This window comes from Monodelphis domestica, chromosome 3 (assembly GCF_027887165.1).
Source record: "Monodelphis domestica isolate mMonDom1 chromosome 3, mMonDom1.pri, whole genome shotgun sequence".
Lineage (NCBI taxonomy): Eukaryota > Metazoa > Chordata > Mammalia > Didelphimorphia > Didelphidae > Monodelphis > Monodelphis domestica.
This window is the reverse complement of record NC_077229.1, coordinates 20,701,317-20,724,948: the sequence shown is the minus strand read 5'-3', so window position 1 is coordinate 20,724,948 and position 23,632 is coordinate 20,701,317. Positions and strand designations below refer to the sequence as shown.

The 23,632-nt window shown below is 45.4% G+C and overlaps 1 protein-coding gene across 7 annotated transcripts in view; it reads left to right on the top strand.

Annotated features, from left to right (window-relative positions):
- The window catches only part of HORMAD2 (HORMA domain containing 2), a 133,403-nt gene that overhangs the window by 103,362 nt on the left and 6,409 nt on the right, over positions 1-23,632 (top strand). For 5 of the 7 annotated variants that reach the window (XM_056821506.1, XM_056821509.1, XM_056821508.1 and 2 more), the window contains 2 exons: positions 21,295-21,369; positions 21,918-22,163. In XM_056821506.1, coding sequence (XP_056677484.1) covers positions 21,295-21,369; positions 21,918-22,148 — 306 coding nt within the window. In that variant the 3' untranslated portion in view covers positions 22,149-22,163. Of the gene's footprint in view, positions 1-21,294; positions 21,370-21,917; positions 22,164-22,479; positions 22,821-23,632 lie in introns of those variants that run through there. The other 2 variants (XR_466152.3, XM_007490543.3) reach the window with 2 other exon arrangements.

Here is a 23,632-nt window from a genome sequence, read left to right as displayed (position 1 = left end):
TAACTGCTGGACAAATCCCCCCCGCCCCGTTAGAATGGAAGGGCTCCCTCCCCGGCCACAGGAACAGAGACCACTTTGGACTAAATCTCAATGGAGGCCAAATTAAACCCGATTTGACCGTCCAGACCAAACTAGAAACATTCTCCTTGAAAATGTGGGCAAAGAAACAAGCAGTCCCTATCCCTGAAGGATAACAACAGTGTCGGCACCCAGCGTGCCCTTGTCACGCTATCATAGACTGGGCTTCAGAGGCCATTTACAGATGAGGAAACTGAGGCTCAGAGGGAAGTCGCTGCAGGAGAGCCCATCCCCACCTACCCAAAGCCCACACACTAGCCTTAGCACTCCGCTTTGTGGCCACACAAAGCCTCCCTTCTTCCACATGACAAATCCAGATCTTTGAAGGCAACGGACTCTTGATGAGTGCTTCCCAACCCTGGGATAGGTTGGTTTGTTGTTGTTTTGTTGAGTCACCGCAGTCGCGTCTGACTCTTCTTGACCCCATTTGGGGTTTTCTTTGTAGAGATACCAGAGTGGTTTGCCATTCCCTTCTTCAGCTTATTTTACAGATGAGAAAGCCAAGACGACAGGAGTTGAGTGACTTGCCCAGGGTCACACAGCTAGAAAATGTTTGAAGCTGGATTTAAACTCATCTGGATGGTTAATAAAGCAAACTGTAAAATTCTCCTCAATTAACCCCCCCCCCCAACTCAGCTTTGGAAATTCCAAATGTAGAAGGTGAGGAATTGGGGGATCTCAGGGGACTGCAAATGGAATGCAGAGAAGTCCCGATCCTGGAGTCACAGGGCTTAGGTTGCAGTCCCAGTCACTTAGGATTACCAGGAGGAGTGTGAATGGAGGCCTTAAGCAATCTGGGCCTCAGTTTCCCCATCTGTTAAAAAAGAGGGCCCTGAACTAAATGATCTCCAATGTCGCTCCAGCTCAGTATCTCTGGCATTGTAATCGAGGCCGTGGGAGAGCCAAACACCTGAATAAAATCCCCTGTGTGAAGAGAAGCCTCGTGTCCAGGGCTCTGAGGCCAGATATCACTTGGACAGTATGCTGTAGAGAGGATCCTCAGCCCAAAATGAGCTGGACTGAATGGCCTCTGATGTCTCTTGCAGCCCTGAGCTGCTGTGGTTCTGTGGAAGTGCTCAAAGGGGACCTGCTACGTTACTGCCATATAGAATGGGTCCATAACACATCCAGGCCTGGAGTCGGTCGGGAGGAGCTGGCCTCGGACAACTTCCCTGCTGTGTGACCCTAATTAGGCACGTCCCTCAATTTAAGACAGAAAGTCAAGGTTGAACACAACTAAGATAATTCTAAAGGAATTCTGCCCCCCTTTGGGTGCGCCATGTTTTGTGGCATCTCAGAGGGACTCTTAGAATAGGTCAACAAAAGAAAATCGAACAGAGCTTTGACCAGAAGAGGCAGCTCTGCCCGAAAGGCAGGGCGACTCCATCAGCAAAGAGGAAAGCAGCCGGGTATCGGCCTCATTAGAAGAGCCCCCGGGCCAAATCGCCTCAACTGAACGTTTTCAGCACAAATTTACAGTAAAGAGCAGACACCAGATTGGAAACTTGACCGTTGGGGGTTCCCGTTATTGAAGAGCTTCGGGTATAAACTTTCAACTTTTAAGCCAGTAAAACTTGACAGAAATACAAAGAAACCCCAAACCCCAAAACTTTCACAATTAGTCGCTGGGGAAATGGTATGCAGGTCACAAACGAAGGGCAGGCAGTAGTGGAAAGAACTCTGGACCCAGAGCCCAGCCACCTCAGCTCTGATACCGACCAGCTGAGTCAAACCTCGGGCAAAGCAGGCTTCTCTGGGCCTCAGTTTCCCCATCTACAAAATGAGCAAGTTGATCTACACTGCCTGTGGCCGCGGGTCATTGGGGAATGAGGTCGCCCTCCCTTGGCCACACAAAAGCCTCATGGGAAGCAGTGACAAAGAAGACCAGTAGGAGTTGGCCAATGAGAGCTCCTGAGCCCCTCCTACGCCTGGTTCTGTTTCCCTGGCTTTGCCCCTCAGCCTTCTAGCTCCCTTGATGAAGCTTCCCCTAAGGCTTTGCCCACAGGAACCACCCTGCTGTCTCATTTTCACCACCACCACCATCATAACGATACTTGCCGTGGAAATAAGATTACAGAACACTCTGCTGACATTAACTCATTTTATCCTCCCAGCAGCTCTTTGAAGTCAGTGCTGGTTATCCCCATTTTACAAATCAGGAAATCAGAACACAGAAAGGATGACTTTTCCAAGGTCCTACAGTTAGTAAGTCTCAGAGGCAGGATTCAAACCCAAGACCTGCCAACTTGGCGCTCTTCTCCTGGGCCATTGTCCCCGGCTCATCTTTAGGCACCAGACTTTGGAGCGATAGCTCTGCCTGGGTGGATCTGGTCACATTGACTCCTTTTCTTGAACAGCCCTTCTCCGTGCTGTGTCCACGGAAGCCTCTCCTTCAAGGGCCAGCTCAGAGACAACTGAAGAGATCCAGCTGCAAGCTTCCCTGGTCAGGAGCATCCTGGGAGCTCTCGTGGCTTCTTGTCCTTCTTCTATGAGCTTTCCTGCTCTGTAGTCTACTTAGTTATTGATTTTCAAACTCTTGCCTTCTGCCTTGGAATCGATACTGAGTGCTGGTTCCAAAGTAAAGAGTAAGGGCTGGGGCAGTTGGGGTTAAGGGACTTGCCCAGGGTCACATAGTTAAGAAGTGTCTAAAGTCAGATTTGAACCCAGGACCTCCTGTCTCCTGGCCTCGTGCTCTATCCACTGGGCCACCTAGATTTTTCAAGACTCAGTTAAAATCCTACCTTCTGCAGGTTCTCCTTAATGCTAATCCTTCCCTCCGTTTCTATCTCAGATTATCTCCAATTTAGCTGGTAAAAATGTGGCACAGATTAGACACTTAGTAAAAGCTTGTTGGTTCAACATGGCTTGATCATAGGGGCTTTGGGTCATTGGATGAAAGCCGATGGCAGCTCACAGGAAACGCCTTGAGATCAGCTGAAAAAGTCAGTCACACTAGTGGGTCTGTCTGTGACATAGCAGCGAGTGCAAAAGCTGCCAGGCATGGTGATAAAGAACGTTGGAGAGGGATGCCCTTGGGATGGAGGAGCAGGTTACTTTGTTCCCTCTGGCCTGTGCAGTGACCAAGTGATGACCTCATGGACCTCAAAAGGTTAGACGTTCTCGCTGTCCTGTCCATGTGGGTGACCATGCTTACCAGAGCTGATAGCATCTTTCCGGGAGCATCAGTGTCCACAGGCGGCGTCTGCAGCAGGAGCGGAAAAAATACATCAAGGCAGATCTCTTTGAGAGAGCTCCACCATAGGGGATTCCCTCAGGTCTTCACAGAGGGAGCCATGAGTTATCCCTTTGGCCACATAGGTTCCCTCCACATGTTCCTCTGAGCACCTTGTCCCCAGGGACCTTTTGGGTACAATTTGAAGTCCTTTTTTGTAATGATTGCCCTTGCCATGCCTGCTTAGTAAATCCTCTTTCCTAAAAGGTAATTGAGGCTCACAGCCAATAATAAATGGAAGGAATACCAGTGGGTACTAGAAAGTTCCAAAGTTTTGCCCCATTGACTCATGTTGGCAAACCTTTGGCACACATGCCAGAGAGAACTGTTCCTCTCCCCCTCTCCTCAGCACCTGAGGACATTTTCCCATCACCTGCCCCTCTGCCCAGCAGCCCAATAGACTGCTTCCTCCCTCCCCTGTCTGGAGTAAGGGGCAGCTCACATGTGGCACTTGGTCTCTAAAAGGTTTACCACCATTGCCATAGACCTTCAGTTACCATGAGAAAGTGATGGGAAGCTGCTTTCAGGGGAGTGGGAATTGGTAAAACATCCCTGTAGCAGCTATACATATGGTAGGGTTGCTATAGAAGCCATTGCTTAGAGAAATCTTAAAGATTACTTAAGAGGGGTGTAGTGTCCAGAATGAGGGAGGTTGCACTTCATTGTACTTTGCCCTAGTCAGAGCACAACTAGATCAGTCTATGACCAATTTAGGACACCACATTTTAAGAAGGACTTCAATAAAAGAGGATCATAGATGATTTTTAAAAGGAAATTTTGATTTCATCAAAATTTTTAAAAGCTTTTGCACAAACAAAACCAATGCAGGTGAAATTAAAAAGGAAGATGGATTGGGGGATAATTTTGTAGCAAGTTTCTCTGACATTTGTCTTATTCCCAGGATTCAAAAGGTTCTAAGAATAAGAGCCATTCCCCAATTGATAATTGATCAAAGTATGTGAAGTGGCAGTTTTCATAGGAAGAAATCCAAGATCTCAATAATCATATGAAAAATGCTTCAAATCACTAAGAGAAATTAAAATTAAAACAAAACTGAGAATCTATCTTATTCCCATCAAACTGGCAAAGTCAGCAAAAAGGGGAAAGGACAAAAGTTGAAGGATTGTGGGAAAGCAAATACATTAATGTCCTAGTGCTGGAGTTCTGAACTGGTCCAGCCATTCTGGAAAACAACTTGGAACTATGTCCAAGAAGTTGCCAAACTTTGCTTCTCCTTTATTGAAGTGATACTAGGTCTAAATAAACCCCCAGGGAGATGAAAGAAAGAGGAAAAGGAGGGATGTGTACAAAAAAAAATGTTTCTAGCTTTTCTTTTTGTTGTAGCAGAGAACTGGAAACCAAGAGGGAATGTGCCCATCATTTGGGGGAATAGCTGAACAAGTGTGACAAAAATGTAATGGATTACTATTGTGCTAGAAAAATGATGAAAGGAACAGTGTTAGAAAAATCTGAGAAGACATATATGAGCTGATGCAGAGTAAAGTGAGCAGGACCAGGAGAATGAACATACAACTTTGAAAGACTTCAAAACACAATAACCAGCCATAGTTCCAGAGGACTCAATGAAACATGCTGCCCACCTCCTGATGGAAAAGAGATGGGATCAGGAAGAGACTGGCAGGCTAGGCACCATGCGGTTAGGTTAATTATAGGAACATTGTCTACCCTTCCAATAAACTTTATAAAATGTATACATATATATGGGTAGAAATAATATTTATTTTAATCATTGCTAATAAACATAGCTAATCATTGCCAATAAAATCGAAATCTCCATCATTTATTAATTATGCCAACCAAAATCTGATACTTGTAGACTCTTGACTAATATAAGATAAAAAGAAATTCTGTTGACCACGTGTGTGGGAATACAGTTGACATTTCCATACCACAACTTTAAGAGAATACTATTCAATCTCTTTTACAAAGGAGACCTTTGAAGCTCCAAGAAGGGGACCTCGATCACACAGTTTGTTAGTCTGAGGTCAGAATTTGAACTCGGATCTCTTTGACCTCCGAGCACCCTTGGAACTGTTGAGTGGCTAAATCCAAAGAACGGGCATTAAGAGTGCACAGGTAAATATTTCACAACCAGCTTCCCCCAGAATGTAGCTATAACACAATGTATCATTTAATCTGCACTATAACTATTTCCTCCAACACTTTCTTAAGTCTACATTGTCAACAAAATAATAAATCAAACCCTGATTTGTAGCATTTGCTGATGCCTGACATGTAAATGCTCATCCTGAAAATGTGACGATCCGCTCCTGTGAGCTGTTAGGACCTGACCGCGGCACATTCTTGGATTGCCATCTTGGACGATGGTCCCCAGAGCAGTGCCCCGGGAACTGATGCTTGCTTTTAATCACGGTGCCACGAAGCCAAAAAGTCGCCAGTTCTGGCAGTGCTGTGTGGCCATTGGCAGATCATTTTCCCTCTCTGGCCCTGATCTTGTCTATAAAATAAAAGGGTTGGGCCAGACCTACCCTGCCCGCCTGCCAAGATGTTATGTAATTCTTTTGTTCAGCTGAATATACAAGGTGATGAATAGGATTTGGTGAAAAGAAACAATGGCAAGAGTAGGGTAAAGAGATGAGTGCTTAAAAAGAGCGCATGATTTAAGTGTGAGAGACCTAGCTGGGCTTGGATCAGGAGGAGCTAGGTTGGATCCCAGGTCTTATACTTCCTAGTTTGGCAAGTCATTAACATTTCTTAAATTCTGGTTTCCTCATCTATAAAATGGGCACAATAATACCTGTAGCCCTGACCCCATGGAGCTCTTCCAGGGAAAGGCAAACCTCAGGGCCCTACAGAAATGGAGGCTATTTTTTTTAAAAAAATTAAAACCCTTACTCTGTATTAGTTCCAAGGCAGAACGGTGGCAATGGGGGTCAAGTGACTTGCCCAGGGTCACACAGCTAGGAAGTGTCTGAGGTCAGATTTGAACCCAGGACCTCCCTTCTCTAGACCTGGCTCACTGAGCTACCCAGCTGCCACCATAGGAAGCTATTTTAATAAGTTTTTTTTTTAATGACATTTTAAAAATTCCATTGTTCTGCCACTGAGGTGAAGTGTTCACTGCCTTTGTGTTGAGAGAGGTAGGACTGATTGTCTGCCACAAAGCCAGGTTCTCATTTCCCTCCGCCCCTGCTTGGTCTAGAAGAGGAAACAAAGCACATTATCAGCTCACTCAGATTTTTTTGTTCAATTGTTTTCAGTCACGTCTGACTCTTCGTGACCCCATTTGGAGTTTTCTTGGCAGAGACACTGGAGGGGTTGGCCATTTCCTTCTCTGGTTCATTTGACAGAGGAGGAAACTGAGGCCAACGGGGCTCAGTGAATGCCCAGGGTCACACAGCTAGGAAGCGTCTGAGGTCAGATTTGAACCCAGATTTGAAAATGAGTCTTCCTGACGCCAAGCCTTGCACTCTATTGACTGTCCATACCACCCTCACTTAAATTTGCCAAAAGCATTGAAGATCCTGTGGTGTGGATCGTAGACAATGGCAGAATATTCAGAGTGTGGACAGCCATCTAATCTCAAGCTCACCTGAAGAAGGGCGCACTCCACGAGACACCAGACACGTCCAGCCTTTGTCTGAAGAACCTCCTCTCCGCGGCGGGGAACCTTCTCCCGTTCTATGATCCCAGAACCTCCCAAAGTGGCCTCTGCAAAAAATTCTGACCTGGGAGGAATCTTTCCCTAACGTTCAGCTCAGATGGGCGGCTTCTCCATTTCAACTCTCTGGTGGCTTTGGGCAGCCCTTTAATCTGAACCCGACTGTTGGGTATTTTAGCAGGGCCGAAGTCCTCCCAAAGTCTTTAGGCTAGAGCCAAGCTCCAATCCTTGGGGCCCTCCAAAGTGACATTAAACCGTAACCAGCCATTATTTGGATTCAGCTTTTCAGCTAGTTCTGATTCCATTTCATCGTGCTTTCTTCTAGCCGGCATCTCCATCTTGTCCACAAGGATAGCAGGAGAAACTGTCGAATGTTCTTCTAAAATCAACCGAAATTCTATGGCCAGTGTTGCCCTGATCTCTTAGTTTGTTTGGCTTGTAAAATAAAAAATAAAAACAAGGAGAGGGGCAGCTAGCTAGGTGGCTCAGTGGGTAGAGAGCCAGTCCTGGAGATGGGAGATCCTGGGGTCAAATCTGGCCTGAGATACTTCCTAGCTGGGTGACCCTGGGCAAGTCACTTAATCTCCATTGCCTAGCCCTTCTTGCTCTTCTGCCTTGGAGCCAATACTTTTGTATCTGTTCTAAGACATAAGGGAAGGGTTTTTTAAAAAGGAAATAAGGCTAGCCTGGTATGATCTGGTTTTTTTCTGACTCTTGTGAGCTTCCCTGTTTCCTTTTTAGATATCCACCAATCATCTCTTTAATAATCCATTCAAGAATTTTGCCAGGAATTGCAGCCAAGCTCCCTGGCCTCGGCACAGTCGGTAAATTAGGATTTCTTCCCATTTGTTAAAAACTGGGGCATTTGCCCTACTCCCATCCTGTGGCACCTCTCTTAGAGATCACCGACAATTACTCGGCAGCCATGGCTATTGGTCCTTTCCATCCAAGAAGGTGTAATTCATCTGGGTGAGGTGCCATGGACTCATCAAAAGATGCTCAGTGCTCTCTTCCTGTCTTCTCACCTATTGTGGGTGCCAGTTCCCAGTCATCAATATCCATTCTGCCCTTCCCACAACTCCCGTGCCATCAGGCGTGTAAATCAAGAGATGCAGCGAGGAGAGAATTCATTTTTGCCTCATTTTCCTGCAGTGGTCTGTCGATCATACGGCAATCACAAAGTCCCCACTGTGTGCAGGGCTAGATGCTAAGGACACAAAGACAAAGACTGAAGTGATCCCTCCTCCTAAGGAGGTTCCATTCTAACAGGAGATGCACAAGAGCTTGTCTAAGTGTACACAGAACCAAGTCTGTGCAAAAACAGGGGATCAGGAAAGAAGACTTCATGCCAAAGGCTTTCAGTTGCCTCTTGTTGGAAGAGAGAGACAAAGAAGCGTTCCTTTGAGACATGGCAGATACCCAATGCTAAGGCATGGCAGTGGGAGGTGGACGGAGAATAGCATTATTGAATCTCCTTAGAACATCTCTTTCATCACAGTCTGGAAGGCAATTTTTGAAATTTTATCAGTTCAGCAAATCTCAAAGACTTCCTTCATCAAGTCAACATTTATAGCATCAATCTCTTTGGGATGGTGGGGAGGAAAACCTTTTTACTATAAACTGGATTATCAACAAACCTGGATGTTAGAGTATGAAACTACAAACTTCACAGGTCAAGAAAATGCAACTCAGTGAAAACAGCAAGTATTTATTAAATATCCATTGTGTACAGCACATTGCGTTCAGCTCTGAGGGTGATACAAAATCATATCTTCATGTTGCTCACAGTTTAGATAATGGATTGAGGAATCCAACGCATCTGTAAAATATGCACTCTTACATGATTGGTGCATTAGACGGAAAAAAACAAAGTGCTACATGATGTCTGAAGGGGACTATCGTTATGGGGTACGGGGTCAGGGAAGGCTTCTTGGAGGAGGTAGCATTCAAGCTGGGTAGACTTTAAAGGAAGAAAATAATTTAATAGGCTGAGACAAGTATACAAGGCATAGGGACCAGCACAGAGACAGAAATTGTGAGTGTAGTGGGTACTCCAAGGTACTAGGAAGGGGGAGATGGTTTAGTATGGTAGAATGTAACAGAATCCAAGAAACCCTTTTTATTATAAACTTAATCACCAGCAAAAGTGGCTCAAGCCTTGCCAACAATCTTGGCTAGATTAGAACTCAGGGCCCCCTTCCTTTTTGACCAAGGTTGCTTCCACTGTCCCAGGCTACTACATACACAGCAGCCTCAAGAAGAGCAGCAGCCTTGAAGAAGGGTGTATGCTTTTTTTTTCCTTGAGTAACCAAAAGGAAGCATGTTGACCTATAAATTCTGAGTGGCATTTCCCTTCCAAACGGTCTTTGGGCCTGTCCACTTGCTATTCCGTTTTCTTGTAACAGAAGTGCTGAGAAAAGTCGGGGCCTGTCAACAGGAAACCTAGAGTCCTTGACACAGCCAAGGGGCCTCTCTCTACCAGACCCAAGTCTGGCCTCTTTCTTTTCTTTGATACGGACTTGAAGAGACTTTGCTGGAGACACACACACACACACAGCTGAAAAGCAGCGTCCCAGTAAACACGGTGGCTATTCTCTGCCAAGACACTCAGCAAGCGGCCACTGAAGCCAGAAACCAGTGTCATTGCTGGGCCCCGGCTTCAGTTTTTGGCTAAGTCACATACCATCATGTCAACATGAAGAGCCAGTGATGCAAACAGCAAAGAGATGTGCTGACTTCAACACAAACACTGCAGGGAGCACCGGAAAACCACGGCTCGCAGAGTCTCTTTCCCCCCCTTTCCTATCGAATTTCTGGTCCAGAGGAAAGACTCTCAAGCAGGGGACACACTGGGCCAAAAGAGAACTTGGAGAGAGTCAGCAGAGCAGTCTGGATGCCCGCAGAAACCACTGGGGACCCAGGCTCTGGTCACTAACAAGCAGTGTGACTTTGGGGGTTTCTGCCTCCTCTCTGAGCCTCAGTTTCTTTCTCTGTAAAACACAGGGGTCAGCCTGCTGCTGTCTGAGGTCCCTTCCAGTCCTGGCAGTCTGTGAAGTTTCTGCCTCCACTCTGAGCCTCAGTTTACTTCTCTGTAAATCATGGGGGTCAGCCTGCTGCTGTCTGAGGTCCCTTCCAGTCCTGGCAGTCTGTGAAGTTTCTGCCTCCCCTCTGAGCCTCAGTTTCCTTCTCTGTAAATCACGGGGGTCAGCCTGCTGCTGTCTGAGGTCCCTTCCAGTCCTGGCAGTCTGTGAAGTTTCTGCCTCCCCTCTGAGCCTCAGTTTCCTTCTCTGTAAATCACGGGGGTCAGCCTACTGCTGTCTGAGGTCCCTTCCAGTCCTGGCAGTCTGTGAAGTTTCTGCCTCCCCTCTGAGCCTCAGTTTCCTTCTCTGTAAACCATGGGGGTCAGCCTGCTGCTGTCTGAGGTCCCTTCCAGTCCTGGCAGTCTGTGAAGTTTCTGCCTCCACTCTGAGCCTCAGTTTCCTTCTCTGTAAATCATGGGGGTCAGCCTACTGCTGTCTGAGGTCCCTTCCAGTCCTGGCAGTCTGTGAAGTTTCTGCCTCCCCTCTGAGCCTCAGTTTCCTTCTCTGTAAATCACGGGGGTCAGCCTGCTGCTGTCTGAGGTCCCTTCCAGTCCTGGCAGTCTGGAGTTCAGGGTGACATTGCCTTGCTGTCAATGATTGAACATGAACGCATCAATCCTCATGGCAGCCCCGGGTTATTTTTCCCTCCCTGTTTACAGGTAAGGAAGTGCGGAGGAGGGCCCAGAGCCAAGGTTCTCCAAGGCCCCTGGGAATCACTTTCGAATGCACATAAATTTCCACAGTTAAGGCCCGACCGGCCGGCTCTAGCATGCAACCGCCGTGATCTCTCAGGTTTCCTGTTCAATGTTCTAACTTGAGTTGTGCTACCAGAAAAGCGGGTGTATTTCGGTCCCTCCACCAAGGCACGACGGAGAACTTTCCGTTCTGGGCACCAGCTGTTAGGACATGGGCAAGCCGGAGCATGCTGGGGTGGCAAGGGGACAGGGCAGGAACCGTGCCATGGGAAGATCTGCTGAAGAACTGGGGACGGTGAGCTGGGAAAGGGATCCCACGGGGGATCCTTCAGTCATCCATTCACCAAGGACCTTCGCTGTCATCTAGCTCAACCCCTTCATTTTACAGGCGAGGAAACTGAGGCCCAGAGATCTGCAGTAACTCTCTCACGCACACACAGCAGAACCAGGACCCAGTTTTTAATTGCTTTCCATCAGAAGGGTTTTCATGTGGTAGAAGGCTTCCATTTATGCCACGTGACTGGAAGCCAATGAGTAGACGCTTCAGCTCAGTAGTAAGAACCTCCACCGAGATTGGCTCCCTGACAGTGGATGAGCCGAGGGCACTTGGGAGGCCACAAATCTCTTGTCACTGGGGCTCTGCCACTGGAGGCCGGATGTCTACAACTTCAAGATGCTGGTGGGAGGATCCAGCACCGAGAGGGGCCCAGAGGTCATCTGGTCCTACTCGTGCATGTTATTGATGGGGGAACTGAGCATTAAAGAGGCTGTGACGTTACTGGATCACAGAGTGAGTGGCAGAGTCAGAATTCGAACCCAAGTATCTGAACCCCAGATAAGCCTTGTCCCCCTCATTGGGCGTCTATCTTTTGCTCTCCCCTAACTCTTAGATCTTCTGACTCCCAGGAATCAGAGCAGCAAATAGTCCTGGCCTGAGCCCATGAATCTATTTCTGAGAATGAATTGGTCCAGGGGACTGTGGCTTCGATGACGTTCCACACAGGATGAGGGGCCTGACACACCCCTTTGACTGGACGTGCCCCTGTGGCACGACAGCGACGGGAAGGGAGCTGCACCCAACTGAATCAACACTCTGTCCTTGCTCAATATCTTTTCCATGGCATTGTTAAATCAACTCCATTTGCTAAATGGTATATGGCCTGCAAGTGTCTTATTTCATTCCATTTCCAAGGCTGAAGCACTCAAGTGACCTGGCCCAGAAGGTACCCCTTCCTGTTCCAAAGTGCCACTTCAAAGAACGAAGCAGGAATTGAGGTGAGTGCGATGATCTCCAAGATCCCCGGGAGCCGGGAAATTCCCTCTCGGGCCCTCAGCTCAGCCAGCATCATCCCAATGGAGACGGCCTTTTTCTTCGCCTGCTGCAGGCCCCCACATCAACTATGGGACAGAAGACGCTGGGAATGAAAGATCTGAGTTCGACGAAATGGACCTTTCTTTAGCCTCACGACAAAGGCAGGGGCATGGGAGAGATGGAGGGCAAAGAGGATCTAGAGTCCTGAAAACAAGTTGGCCATATTTCTTTCCATCCCTTTCAATCTTGGTGTTTAGCCATGCCTTCCAGGGATGCTTGTTCAAAGAGCTGGGCGGTGTGGTGGCTAGAGCTCTGGCTTTGGAAGCAGTCAGGAAGGCTCTAGTTTCCTCATCTGTAAAAAGGGTCCATAATAACACCTATCCTAGGATTGCTGTGAGGAACAAATGAGATAATATTGAGAAAGCTCTCTGGAAACCTTAAAGCATCATCAAAGTAGGAGGTGTTGTTAATATTACTTAACAGAGAACCATTTAACTGTCCCTACTGGAGCACAAAGTCCCTTATCTGCCTACTCTTCAAGGAGGTTCATAGGTAGCTCCAAGAGAGGAATTTAGAGAAAGGAAATGAGCATTGGAGCCACCGAGTCCCCAAGGAGACGTCTTTGATGTGTATGAGCCAAGGGCCACATTTCCATGCCAACCGGGACTACTCTTCCCGATGGGCATTATAGAGGAGCACAAAAAGGCTTCACCCACTGAATTACTCATAAACTCACTCAGATCTATACCGGGGTTCCCGAATACTCCATTACCCCAGGGGGTCCTTCATCAGATCTCATCAAAGGGGATTTTCCCTCCAGTGCTGCAGATTCCACCCATCCATGCCAGCCCACCATGTGCAATTCTTGTCCTCACCCTCCTGTAAGTTCTTCACTATGCCCAAATTTCTGGAGACCTTCCCCATTTTCTCTTGACATCCAAAGGCTACCCATAATACACATGGGCTACCCATTATTCATTGCTCTCTCTTCATGGTCTTTCGTGCAATACTTATTTTCAGCTCTTCAGAGACCATAATGTTCAGGGCTTCCCAGCCATCCAATACCATGAGAAAAATATTAGTACAAAGAAAGATGATCCTTTTATATCCCCAAAAGAGCCAAGAAAGAGGGTAGGAGCCCATATGTTTCAAAAAGAACACTTCTGGCAGCATTTGGCGTTGTTATTGTACATTCTTTGTTTTGGAAAGGCCCAGTGGCATCATGGGGTGATGTCTTGGCTTATGGATGAATTGGATTGAAGAGCTACATAAATATATCGACCTCACTCTCCCTTCCAATGTTACCAAACCTGGACAAATGGTGGATGCCTGGGATGCAGTGGATGGCCTTGGCATCTTCCATGTCTGGCTGAGCTCTAAGCCTCCCCAGTGCCTGTTTTCATCACCATTGTAACAAATTGTTCTCATTCATCCTTCCCCTGGGGGAGTTTTCACATGATATCTCAAGTCACTGCTGGGTTTGAGTTCTTTTGGCTATCTTCAATCTGGTTTAGCTCATCTTCAGGGACAGTTTTACCAGTATGTGGCTGCTGTGCATGCTATAGTTTCTTGGAGCCACAGGTGAGAGCTGGGTGCTAGGTGGACACCAAAGGTGACTGAGCAGCCCTTAAAAGGACTTGACAAACCCCATACCAGAGGTGCCAATCCTCCCTAAATAGCCCATAGCAGGATTTATTGTTATAGCAAAGAACTGGAAACAAAGAGGGTTCCAATCACTTGGGAGAAGGCTGAGAAAATTATGCTCTACACCTGTGTTGGTGAACCTATAGCACACATGCCAGAGGGGGATGCTTCCCTCCCCCTCTCCACTACACCAGAGGACATTTCTCTCATCGCCCATCCCTCTGTCCAGCAGCCCAAAGAGAGTGCTTCCTTCCTTCCCTGTCTGGGGTAAGGTGAGGGGCTCACAGGCAGCATAAGGGTTGCAGTTTGGGCACTTGGTCTCTAAAAGGTTCACCATCACTGCTCTATACCCAAGATAAATGAGAAGATAATAAGAAAGTACTGAACTGCTCTTATGAATTCAAATTCTGTGTCCCAGATGAACTTCATCCTGTGTCCTCAAAGCACTTGCAGATGAGACTACTGAATCACTGTCGATGATACTCAAAAAATCATGGAAAATGAGAGAGCTACCACAAGACTGGAGAAGAGTGAACATTCTAGTTTTCCAAAAAGGGAAGACAGCAGAGTCTGCCCAGGATGGGCCAGTGAACTTAACTCCAGTTCCTGGGAAAATTCTAGGCTGAATCACAAAAGAGATGGTTGGCAAACACCAGGAAAGGAAAAGAGATAAAGAGTAGCCAGGCTTAGTTAAAAACAAGTCATGACAGATGAAACTTACTTCCTTTTTTAACAGTTTATTAAACTTGTAGAAGAGAGAAAAGTTGTGGATAGAGTTTATTTAGATTTTGGCAAAGGCTTTGGGAAAGTAATTCATACTAGGGGCAACTGGGTAGCACAGTGCTTAGAGCTCCTGGCTTGGAGTCCTTGGGACCTGGGTTCAAATCTGACCTCAGATACTTCCTATCTGTGTAATCTTGGGCAAGTCACTTAAGCCCACTTGCCTTAGCCCTTGCTGCTCTTCTGTTTTAGAACTGATACTAAGGCAGAAGGTAAGAGTTGGAAATGAAAGGAAAGGAAAAGAAAGGAAAGGAAAAGAAAAGAAAGGGAAGGGAAGGGAAGGGAAGGGAAGGGAAGGGAAGGGAAGGGAAGGGAAGGGAAGGGAAGGGAAGGGAAGGGAAGGGAAGGGAAGGGAAGGGAAGGGAAGGGAAGGGAAGGGAAGGGAAGGGAAAGAAAAAGAAAAAGAAAGGAAAGGAAAAGAAAAAGAAAAAGAAAAAGAAAGGGAAGGAAGAGAAAAGAAAAAGAAAAAGAAAAAGAAAGGGAAGCAAAGGAAAGGAATTCATACTATTTTTATGGAGAAGATGAAAAAATGAGAATTAGACAATAATCAGTTGGATTCAGAACTTATTGGATGGCTGGACTCAAAAAAGGGTTGGAAATTGTTCCCAATCACCATGGCAGAAGGTGTCCAGTGGAGAGCCTCAGGGATCTGTGTTTGGTCCTGTGATGGCTAACCTTTTTCTCAGTGACTTGACTAAGGCAGAGCTGGTGCTCTGTTGAGTGTCAAGTCTGGGAGAAATGATGGCAGAATCCCAATATGAAATATTCATGGCAGGTTCTTAGAGCATTGGACTGAATCAGATAAGATGAAATTCAATGGAGATGAATGTGAGGTCTCACCCTTGGGTGCCAAAACATCAACTCCACCAATATAAGATGGGTGAGAACTGGATAGACAGCAGTTGTTCTTGAAGGAATCGAGGGGCTTTAGTGGACACCACAGTGCTCAGCAGGGTAATGCAGCAGTCACTTGGACTAAATTAGGGGACTAGTGTCCAGGAATAGGACCATACTTGCCTTTCTTAGACTTCATCGGCAGTAAGGAGGCCATGGTTTAAGAAAGACATTTGTAAGCTGGGAAGAGTATGGAGGAGGGCTACCAGCATGGTGAAGGGCCTTGAGTTCATGGAGGACTGGGCATGTTTGGCCTGAAGTAAAGAGAACTCAGAAAGGGGTCTTAAAGTATTTAGAGGGCCAGCATGTGGAATTGGGGATCAAGCTTGCTCTGTCTGACTTCCTTGGAAGTTGTTAGGCAGAAACAGGATGACCCCTTGTCAAGGGAGTTATAGTTGGGATTCTTTCGTGGGTGAGTGACCAGGAGGTACAGTGGGCAGAGACCTGGGTCTGGAGGCAGGAAGACTCATCTTCCAGAAATCAAGTCTTATTAGCTGTGTGATCTTGGTCAAGTCACTTAACCCTGTTGGTCTCAGTTTCTTCATTTTTTAAATTAGCTGGAGAAGGAACTGGCAAGCCACTCCTGTCTCTTTGCCAAGAACTCCAAATGGGGTCACCAAGAGTTGGACATGACTGAAAAACAAGTGAAGAACAACAACATTTATGGGTAGAACTAGATGGCTGCCAAGGTCCCTTCCAACTCTCAAATTCTGTGATTTTGTGATAGGAATGGAATGGAGCATTGTTGTGCCATAAGGAATGAGGAAAAAGACAGATTCAGAAAAATCTGGAAAGACCTGTATGAAGTGCTCCAGAGTGAAGTAAACTGAACCGGGAGAACAATTGATACAATGACTAACAAAAAATCAAGGAAACCACTTTGAAGGACTGAAGAACTCAGATCAATGAGTAACCATAAATCCAGCAGACAGAATGAGGGGTCACACTTTCCAGCACTCGACTAGAGATACCCAATAAGAAATTCATTCTCTGGCATGGCCGAAGCATGGGTCTGATCCCCTGGGGGTAGGGGGAGAAGGATATTTTTATTTTGTTTCATTTGGAAGCAGGAAGAGGGAAGGGGGAAAGGGAGGAGGAGACAGTAATGGTGATACTGATGAAAACGACAAGACTTGAGTGAGATAGTTCTCACATCTACAGAAGGGAGCAGAAATCAGTTTCGAAAGAGACACAGACCAGTAGGACAGAATTGAAATCTCGATGTTAAATCTATTAGGTACCTATTCTCAACAAGCTACATATAACGGACATCCATAGGTCCATATGTAATTCTCTTTTCCTGTCCTTGTCCATCCTGTCGTTGCAATCTGTCATGTCATCCAATCAATCAATAAGGATATTAGTTGGGGAGTGCCCGCTGTGCATGCTACAGCTTCTTGAAGTCGCAGGTGAGAGCAGGGAGGACAAAGGTGGATAAGCAGCCCTGAAAAGGGCTTGGCAAGCCATCTCACAAGAGGTGCTAGTCCTCCTGGAACACCCACACACTCCAGTAAGCCATCTCAGCCGATGCATTGCATGAGGTCGAAGGTGATGGATGGTTCACCAACCCATTGATGAATTAGGGGGTGACTATCAAGCACGCGAAGACTTCTCCTGGTGAAATAGACAGAGGAGAACAATTTGTTCCAGTGGCCATAAAGATGGCTGAAGCAGGTGCCGGGAAGCACATGGAGACTGGGCAGTCAGTCATTGAAGATGTCAAGGTCATCCGATGCACCTTGGACCATCACCCGTTGTTCTGACTTTTGTCTTGCCATTGGACTTTGATGACTTGGAAGGAATTGAGGCCAAGATTTTATGCAACTGCCTCCCTTCCGTTCAAGTTAATATAGCATCCTGTGATGTCATTGGTCCTCTTTGAAAACACAGGACAAAAACAAGGGCAATAAGCATATCAATCACCTCCATGTACCGTACTGGGTTCTGGGAGTACAAAGACAAGAATGAGACAGTCTCTGCCCTCAAGGAGCTTACATTCTTGAGAGAGGGAGGATCAAACATATTCGCAGATAAATATATGAAGGAAATAGAAAAAGATGAATGCACAGTGATGGGGGAAGGCACTAACAATGGGAGGTGGGGATTAAGAAGAGCCTGAAGTTCATGGGCTGAACCCGAGAGAGAGAGAGAGAGAGAGAGAGAGAGAGAGAGAGAGAGAGAGAGAGAGAGAGAGAGAGAGAGAGGAGAGAGAGAGAGAGAGAGAGAGAGAGAGGGAGGGAGGGGGGGGGAGGGAGGGAGGGAGGGAGAGAGAGAGAGAGAGAGAGGGAGGGAGGGAGGGAGGGAGAGAGAGACACAGAGAGAAAGAGAGAGAGACACAGAGAGACAGAGAGAGAGGTGGAAAATGAAATGTTTTGAGTATGGAAAATAAGAGGAAAGCTAATGTGACTAAAGCAGAAAGTGTGATGGAGAGGTCGAGAGGTAGATGGATGGAGAGATAGCTAAATGATGGGTAGGTGGGCAGTTAGAGAGATAGAAGCACTTATTAACTGCTTAATTAAGTTCCAGACACTGGAATAAGTACTGGAGATATAAATACAAGCAATCTACATAGTCCTAACATCATAGAGATGACATTCTAACAGAAGAAGATAACACATTAGGGGAAGCTAGAAAGAAGTAATATGTGGGGGCAGCTGGGTAGCTGGGTAGCTCAGTGGATTGAGAGTCAGGCTCAGAAATGGGAGGTCCTGGGTTCAAATCTGACCTCAGCCACTTCTTAGCTGTGTGATCCTGGGCAAGTCACTTGACCCTCATTGCCTAGCCCTTATCATTCTTCTGTCTTGGAACCAATACACAGCATTGATTCCAAGATGGAAGGTAAGGGTTTAAAAAAATAAATAAAAATAAATAAATAAAAAAATAAAAGAAGTAATATGTAATCAACCTGGAAAGATATGCCAGATTCAGATTGTGAAGAGACTTCAGTGCCAACCAGAGGAATTTGTATTTTATATTCAAGACAATGGAAAACCACTGAAAGTAGTCATTTAAGAAAAAAAAAAAAGCTCCAGAATTCCCCAAAGGCAATCCAGTCTTCTCAGCCTACTGACTGTCTTCTTACAGTTCTTACAGTGACAAACTAATATTTCTATATTGATGGATGAGCTCAGTATGACAGAGTCAACACTTGGTAAAATGAGAATAGGCAAAATTAGCTTGGAATTCATCTTGACCCCTTTTCACTGAACTCTAGAGCAGAAGAGGCCCTTTCCCAACCACTTTAAAGCAGACACAGATCTCCTCTGACAGCTTCCCTTCTGCCTAATGTGGCAGAGCTAGGATTTGAACCCAAGTCACCAGACTCCTAGTTTAGTATATTTTGCTTTTCCCTTATTTTACACATGAGAAATAGAAGACCCAAGGAGGAGAAGTGACCAATTCATAGCTCATGCAACAGCCTATTAGTGTCTTAGATCTTCCCACAGCCTCTCCAACATTGACTATTTCCATTTTTAATATCATAGTTGCCAATTTGATGGGTGAAACCTCAAGAGTTGTTTTAATTTTCTATTTGTAATTGGAATATTTTTTCCATATTGCTGTTGATAGTTTGAATTTCTTCTTTTGAAAACTGCTCCACAGAACATTTATCTGTTAGGAGTTGGCTCTTAAACTTATATTCTTTATATTGTTATATTTTGTAAGCTAGATGATTATAAGTTTTTGGTGCAATCTGCATCCCTCCCCTGAGCATTTCTTTTCTTATTTTAATTACCTTGATGTTGTAATGCAAAGGTTCTAAAATTGCATGTACTTTAAATTGTTTGTTTTGTGATCTCTATCTCTTGTTTGGTTATTAATATTCCCCTTCATTACAGTTCTGAAAAACACTTCTTTCCACTCATCACTAATTGCTTTATAACTTTTCATGACCTTTTACATTTGGAGATGGTTCTGGAAAGTAGCATAAGGTGCCTGAGGAGGCATCCTTTCTATGTAATTGTTTGCCATTTTTCTCAGTTTTTATCAAATAAGGAGTCCTTCCCTTTTCTCTTGTGTTTATCAAATATTGAGCTAGTGTGTTAGTTTACTTCGTGGTCTTACTTGTTCTACTAATATAATTTACATTAAAAAAAGAAGTAAAATTGTAAGTAAGGTATAATCACTGCCTTATAAATATAGTATAAGATCAAATAATGCTAGGTCCTATGCAAAAAAAAATTCAAAAAAATTATTTCCACTGAGAGTCTAGGCTTTTTTTTCCTCCAAAAGAACTCTGTTATTATTTTGTCTAGTTCTGTAAAACAACTCATTGGTAGTTTGATTGATATAACACTTAATCTAGAAATTAATTTATGTAGTATCTTCATTTTAATCATATTGGTACAGCCCGACCATGGACAGCAAACATTCCTCTGTCTTTATTTCTGTAAAGAGTATTTTGAGTTATACAAGTCCTATATGTGTCTTTGTAGATTAATTTCCAGATATTTTGTGTATTCTTCAGTTATTTTAATGTAATTTTCATATTTTCTTCCTAGTTTTGTTAGCATATCATTAAAATGTTAATTAATTTATAGTTTTCTTTTGTGTCCTACTACTTTAATGAAGTCATGAATCACTTCATGAGAGGTTGTGTAGTGGGATGGACAGAGAGCTGGCCTCAGTGCCAGGAAAATCCTAAGTTTGAGACTCACCTTTAACATATACTGGCTGTGTAACTCAAGGCAAATCACTTAACTTCTTTGTACTTGAAATAACTGCCTAAGGATCTAAGTTGCCGATAACCCGCTGACCTATATTGGGAGAGGGAGTTCTTTTAGCCAGAACTTCCTGATAGCAATGAAACCATAATTGCAGCCCCAGACCCTATTAATCCAATTAGTTGCCTTGCTGGTTCTCTGGAGTTGTCTAATTAAACCACCATATTGTCTACAAACAGGGATAATTTTAGTCTGCTCTTTGCTATTATTTATGCCGTTGATTTTGCCCTCCAGTTTGGTTACCGTCGGTGGTGTTTTTATTACTATGTCAAATTACAGCAGGGAGATTGAATTAGCTTTTGGGCAGCCACAATATGCTGGTTGTCGACTCATATGGAGCAGGCCATGGAGAAACCCCAGATCCTTTTCAGAAAAACTACTATTGAGTCACGTCTCTTCCATCTTATAAACTTGTGAAATGAATTCTTTTTAACTCAAGAATAAGACTTTATATTTAGAGATGAGGAAACTAAGCTCAGAGAGGTAAGGAGATTTTCTTAAGGTCACACAGCGAATTAGTGACCCAAACAAGGCCAGAACCCAGGGTTCCTGCAGCCTTTGGATTGTTGCCTACCATGCTCAAGCATGAGGCTGACCCTGGATGGGAAAACTGGGCCCACTGTGTCTTCATGGGTAACAGCTTTGCCCAAAGCTATGAAAAATCCTGCCTCACAAGTCTAGAATTTGGAGTTTCAAACAGGGTTGTGAAAGAACTTCAGGCTATGGACTCTAAAGTGCTCTAAGTTCCAGAATGCACATCTGTCATGGGTTAAAGCCCATAAGTAGCAAATGGACCGTCTGCACGTGGTCCGAAAGCTTGATTTAGGGCTTACAATTAGGATCATTTAAATAGAAGCTTTCATTACATTCTAAAGCAGCAAAAGCAGAGAAATTAAGCTAATATGTGAGTCATTTCCTTTGACTCAAAAAGCATTGAAAAATGAGCTTCGTTATTCCTCCCTTCACTCTTAAGTAAAATGATTCCTAAATGTATCTTGTTGCTTCTTCACTTTCATTGTCTCCAAATATCATAAGAGTTCCCTGTGTCACTTGGGAAATGTTTAGTCCAACCTCCTCGTCTGTATAGTTCAGGAAACTGAGTCCCAGAGATTAAATACTTTGACAGACGCCGTCCAACCAGAGACTCACAGAATGGTAGATCTGGAAAAGAACTTAGGAAACAGCTTCTTATCCAACCTTTTAATTTTACAGATGAGGAAAGGGAGCCCCAGTTTCGAGTTGGAAGGAAACTCTGAAGCCATCTGGACCAATCATCCCATTTTACAGGTGAGGAAACAGGATGCTAAGGAGGTGATTTCCCCACTGAAGTGATTCCACCTAGTGTTACAAGTGGCCGGGTTAGATTCAAATTCAGGTCCTTGGTTACAAATTCCAGTGCCCTTTCCACTGAGTCCAGTCTGGGTCACATAGCTGCTTGGTGACAAACGTGGGATTCAAATTGAGGCTCCCTAAACCATGCTTCCTTGGAAAGTGCTCAAAGTTTGATTGCTTTTTTCAAGAAACCAACTCATTAGAGTGAGGTTTCTAAAAAACACCATGTCAAATTCTCTGTGCTTAGGCAGATTCCATCTGCTGATTAGCATCCAGGCAAACTCATCGGCCGCCTGGCCTGTATCCACCTCTGACCCTCCACATATCTACAAATCCTGCATCCCCCTGTCTCCGGCCTTCCCAGAAGGGTAGCTCTACACAGTCTGCTGTGACTCCCAGGAAGTAGCTGGTCTCCTTTGGTTCCAATGGGGCCACTATTGGGTAGGATCATTGAGGGGGGTTGAGAAGGAGGCATGCGAATGCTTGCCCCCGGCACATTCCAGGGTTCAGTGCATGCTAAGGAGATGACATCAGCAAACCATGTCCCAACACGGGTTAAGGAGTCTCTTCTGGAGGTGTACCCAGGAGAAGAAAAGGAGAGCCTAGCTGGGACTGAAGAGCAGGATGGGACACCTGGGAGATCAGATGAGAATGAGGCTGGGAAGAAGCTCTGGAAACCCAGAAGGCAAGTTGGAACTGAACTGGGATTGACAGAAAGCCAGAGAAGATGTTGAGATCAGAAAATTCACGGTCGCATTTCTGACCAAAAAGTCTAGTCTAAACCACAGCATTAGGACTTCCTAGACATAAAAGGTGGGAGGATTGGGAGGTATGAAAAACAATTGCTCCCAGTCAGAGGCAAAGCTCCCTTCCCAATTCCTCCCTGACCCACATGCATTTAATAATAATAGCACTTCAAAATGGGCACTTTCCATAGATGATCTCCTTGGAGCCACAAGGAACTTCATGGCACCCCTGGGCATCTCCTCCAGCCACGGTTCTGCAAGAACACACACCAACAAGATGGCTGGAAGCCTTCAGCTTAAGCACCATTATCTCTTGCAGACAGTGAAGAGGAAGAGAAATCAGGCAAAGGACAAGGAAGACAGCAGCAGATGCATAACTGGACCGACTCCATGGATTGCCCACATGCTGGGCTCGTGCCCTTGCCTTGGCTTCTGCTTTATTTGCTACTATTTCCCGCTAGTAGCTTCCTTTGTTTCCTCCAGCCCCTTCCCAGAGGGAAGCTAAGGCACAGCCCTTCTGTCAGGGGTTCCTCCTAGACCCCTGCCTCCCTGGAGGAGTGGACATGTCAGGAAGGTACCAACAAGGTTTTCCATCCAGCTGACCTTTGGGGTACATAACCCCCTTCACCCCAAGGGGGACTTAGTCATTCAGTGCATGAGGTATGGCTCCAACTGCTACAGGGGCATTGCCTGGTTATTATTCTTTTCCTGTTTTTAAACTCTCACCTTCCATCTTAGAATCAATGTTGTATATTGGTTCCAAGGCAGAGGGGTGGTAAGGGCTAGGCAATGGGGGTAAGTGACTTGCCCAGGGTCACACAGCTAGCTCCTGATCATTTTCCTATGGAGCCTACCATGTCCCCCAACCACTGGGATTCTGAAAGTCTGGGTGATGCATAGACAATGGCACACCAGTTCATGGTCTGCTGTGGCTGAATCCACTGGTGAAGGGAGCTGCTGAATGATGGCTGCTCTTGTGCTAGGTACACACTAAAGAAATCTATGCCCGTGGTGACGCCATCTTTAAAACACTGAGGCGTCATTTTACAAGGAATCTCAACAAGGAGGGCAAAATAGAGAAGACTGCAGATGGTAAGATTATCTTTTAAAAAGCCACTGAGAGACTACCAATCCAAAGGCCGCCTTCCTCACCTTTACAACATTTTTAGGGGGAAAGAATTTAATAATCACCTACTAGGTGCCAGGCACTGTGCTAAGTGTTAAAAAAAAAAAAGAATATGGAGGGCAGCTGGGTGGATCAGTGGACTTAGAGCCAGGCCTAGAGATTGGGAGGTCCTACATTCAAACCTGGCCTCAGATACTTCCTAGCTGGGTGACCCTGGGCAAGTCCCTTAACTCCCATTGCCCTACCCTTACCACTCTTCTGTCTTGGAACCAATACACAATATTGATTCCAATATGGAAGCTAAGGGTTTAAAAAAAAGAATATTATCTTATTTGATTTTCACAAC